The sequence below is a fragment of the Brassica oleracea genome, chromosome C7 (genome assembly GCF_000695525.1).
Source record: "Brassica oleracea var. oleracea cultivar TO1000 chromosome C7, BOL, whole genome shotgun sequence".
In the NCBI taxonomy this organism is placed as follows: domain Eukaryota; kingdom Viridiplantae; phylum Streptophyta; class Magnoliopsida; order Brassicales; family Brassicaceae; genus Brassica; species Brassica oleracea.
Window position 1 is genome coordinate 19,361,101 of NC_027754.1, and position 3,535 is coordinate 19,364,635.

The window sequence follows — 3,535 nt, forward strand, 5'->3', positions numbered from 1 at the left end:
TGAATGAAGACAATCGATTTATAACTTATTTATGTCAAGCTCACGGATCTAACACTCTAACACACTAGACTAAGCAAGCTGACTACTCAGTCATGAAGAAATAAAACACAGAGACAGAGATATAAAGCAACATGAAATATGACTGAAATAAAGTAATAGGGTTCATGGGGTTCTTCTCTAAATCGAGAGAGATGGTCTTCTCCCTTTACAAAGTAGCAAAATCTCAAATCTCAAACTCTAAGGTCTGGTTTCTTCTCCCAAAAATAGCGCAGAATAGTCAGGAGAAACAGAAAAAGAAGATATATCAAAGCCACATGCGGCTGGGAGAGAAAATAGAGAGATTAGGGCAAATCCCGAAATAGGTTGTAGTTTCCTTAAAAATCTCTGCCGCTGGAACAGGCACTCGGGTTGTTCCGCTCTATCCAGAACAGTCACTCGGGTTGCTCCGCTATCCGGAACAGTCATCAAGACTGTTCTGCGTAAAAATCACCAAATTGCATTGTTTTCTGCCTCTTTTGTTCCAGCTGGTGCATCTCCCATCCAATGCAACTCCAGACCTGTAATGACTCGAAAAGGACTAGGAAGACTCGATAAAGACTTGAACACCAATTGAAAAGCATATATACAAGATGTATAAAACACCATATATCATACACAAGCTGAGTTTGAGTGGTATATATAAGGCATCACACGTAGCCTTAGTTAAACGGCTTGGGAGAAGGAAAGGCTTCTCGCGTGCGTGCGCACCGCCGCCATCCCCCGGCTGGGCTTGGGTCTTGGTCCGCTAGCCCAATAAAAAAATTTTTGGACGAAGTTAAACTCAACGTTTTTCCGTTTAGTTTCTAAAAAAAGTTTAAAAACAACACGCTGTCTCTATTTTTGACAGTAAGATTAAACGAGAAAGATCTTGCGGAGTAAGTTTCGTAACGCCTCAACTCCAAGATCTTCGCGAGATTTCTGCCAACGTGCGCACATGCTGCATTAGTTACGGAAAGTGGCTCGTCTTCTCCTCTTTAAAAACTCGTCTCCTTCTCATTTAATTCTTAGCATTTTAACAACGAAACTATCCAACAAATTCCTTTAGCGTAAGTAGTTCGAGAGTGTTTCGTAGATCAATAGTTCGTAGAGGTTCCTCACGAGTGCCGCGTGATAACCTGTCATGGTTTTATCCTGGGACTCATATTAGTACAGATCCGTCGCACTAAAGGAGCGAATATTAAGAGTTAAGGAAAGAGATTTGTCTTGACTCCATGGTTTCATTTCGTTTTGGTTTTTTTGAATCATCTATATTTTCCTTAACATCGTATTTATTATATCGTTTGTATCGATCCTATTTTACGGCTTCTACAATCGTAACTCTTAATATTTTGCTTTCTATCTAAAGCTTTTGATCGGGTTGAAAAACGATTTATAAAACGGTGTATTCAAGGATTATAAACGGTAGTTCGAACGATGTTTGCGATTTTCTTTTAGCACTTATGAGAAACGTTTCTCACTCACCTTCTAACGATTTTCGTTTTGCTTTATAGCTCTACCGCGAAACGTTTCTTACTTATCTTATAACGGTTTGCATTTTGCTCTGTAGCACTACTGCAAAAACGTTTACTGATATACGTTTCTTACTTATCTCATAACGATGTTTGCGATTTGCTATATGCTTACCCGCGAAACATTTCTTAGCTTTTCTGTAAACGAGTTTGCGATTTGCTTATAGCATCATCCGTGAAACGTTTTAGATACATTATTAATTAAAACGTTCTATACATGAATTGTTTCAGTAACTGCTTTCTTAAGAGAGTTTGTGAAATTTTCTAAGTCTATAAAAAACGGTTTCTGCGAACACTTTAAGCGAGTTTGCAAAACAATTTCTCAAGACTGATATCGATATGATTTGGTTCAAACACCAAAAGTGAAAATCGATTTTGACTATTATTTTTTGCTTAAAAATAATATGTTATTTGTTGTTGGAGTACTAATCTTTCTTCATGTTTTCTCTACAGAAAAATGACGAACGATAACAACACCCCATTGACACCACACATGTCACTACAACTCCACCCAACGTTGCAGCCACTGATGCAACTGTGACAACCGCTGGAAACATCACAGCGTCAACCGCTGCAGCAACATCAAGCACTATCCTCCCTTAGGGAAATGCTGCTGATGAAATCACTCGCCATAGCCTATTCGGTGCTGGTCTTTATCAGACGGGGTCAGTTTCAAGAACCGCAAGTTTGATGATGAAGGACTGATGCCAGACAAGTTTGATGATGAAGGCTTCAAGACGTGGCAGAAGAAGATGATGTTCTTCCTGACAACAATGAAGCTGGACAAGTTCATCCAGGAGGAAAAGTCCCTTATTCCTTACGGGATTGATGATGTTCACAGTCTCGCAACTGTTGACATATGGGTGCATTCCGACTTCATCTGTAAAGGTTACATTTTGGGTCGTCTCATTGACCCATTGTACTTTGTCTACTGTGAGATCCCCATGGCGAAAGAGCTATTGAGATCACTGGACAATAAGTACAGAGGTGAGGACGCTGGCTGCCAGAAGTATGTGGTCTCAAAATTCCACGACTTCAAAATGGTGGATTCAAAACCCATCATGGATCAAGTAGAAGCGTTTCAGCTCATTTGCCATGAAACCGCTGCTGAAGGAATGTCCATCTGTGAGACATTCACAACTCTCAGCTTCATTGAAAAGCTTCCTCCAAGCTATGCGGATTTCAAGAACTACTTGAAGCACAAGAAGAAGAAGATGGGGCTCGATGAGCTCATCATGAGGCTTCACATGGAATCCAGAAACCGAACTGCTGGCAAGGTCACTGCTAAGGAGCACAGTGTTAACATGGCTGAACACAAAGGAAAAGGAAGGGCACAAGCCCATTCTCCTGCCAAGCCTTCCAAAACTGCTGCAGCCCTGAAGGCTTCTGGAAAAACTTCAAAAACAAAGGCATTGAAATCAATGCGAATGCGAATGTGGAGAAGTTCAAGGGGAAGTGTCACTACTGGCACAAAGTGGGACACAAGACTGCTGAGTGTCGCAGCAAGATCAGAGATGAGAAGCATCAAGCGAATCTCACTGAGGAGGATCTCGTTACAATGGTGACTGAGGCCAACATGGCTGAAGGAAACAACCCCAAGGAATGGTGGTATGACATAGGAGCGACCACCGACATTTGTACTGATAGGGCGATGTTCAAGACTTATCAGAAAAGCAAGACTCAGGAGATGCTGTTCATGGGAAACACTGTAGTCTCCAAGATTGAAGGCCGCGCGGCAATGTGGTTTTGAAGATGACATCTGGACGTGAAGTCACTCTGACGAATGTGAAGCATGTGCCTGACATGAGGAAGAACTTGGTCTCTGAAACCTTGCTCAACAAGAATGGATTCGCCACAAATCTTGAGGGGGACAAGCTCGTGATTAAGAAGAATGGGATGTATTTGGGAAAGGAGTATGTTAAGGATGGACTTGTCAAGATGAATGTAATGACAGTCCCTCCAAAAGTTGTAGCTCCAAAAGTTTCAAT

The 3,535-nt window shown here is 41.4% G+C and overlaps 1 protein-coding gene across 1 annotated transcript in view; it reads left to right on the forward strand.

Annotated features, from left to right (window-relative positions):
- The first annotated feature begins 3,350 nt into the window (after positions 1-3,350).
- Positions 3,351-3,535, forward strand: part of LOC106302775 — a 15,036-nt gene continuing 14,851 nt past the window's right edge. The window contains exon 1 of the mRNA XM_013739213.1: positions 3,351-3,491. Coding sequence (XP_013594667.1) covers positions 3,351-3,491 — 141 coding nt within the window. The remainder of the gene's footprint in view (positions 3,492-3,535) is intronic.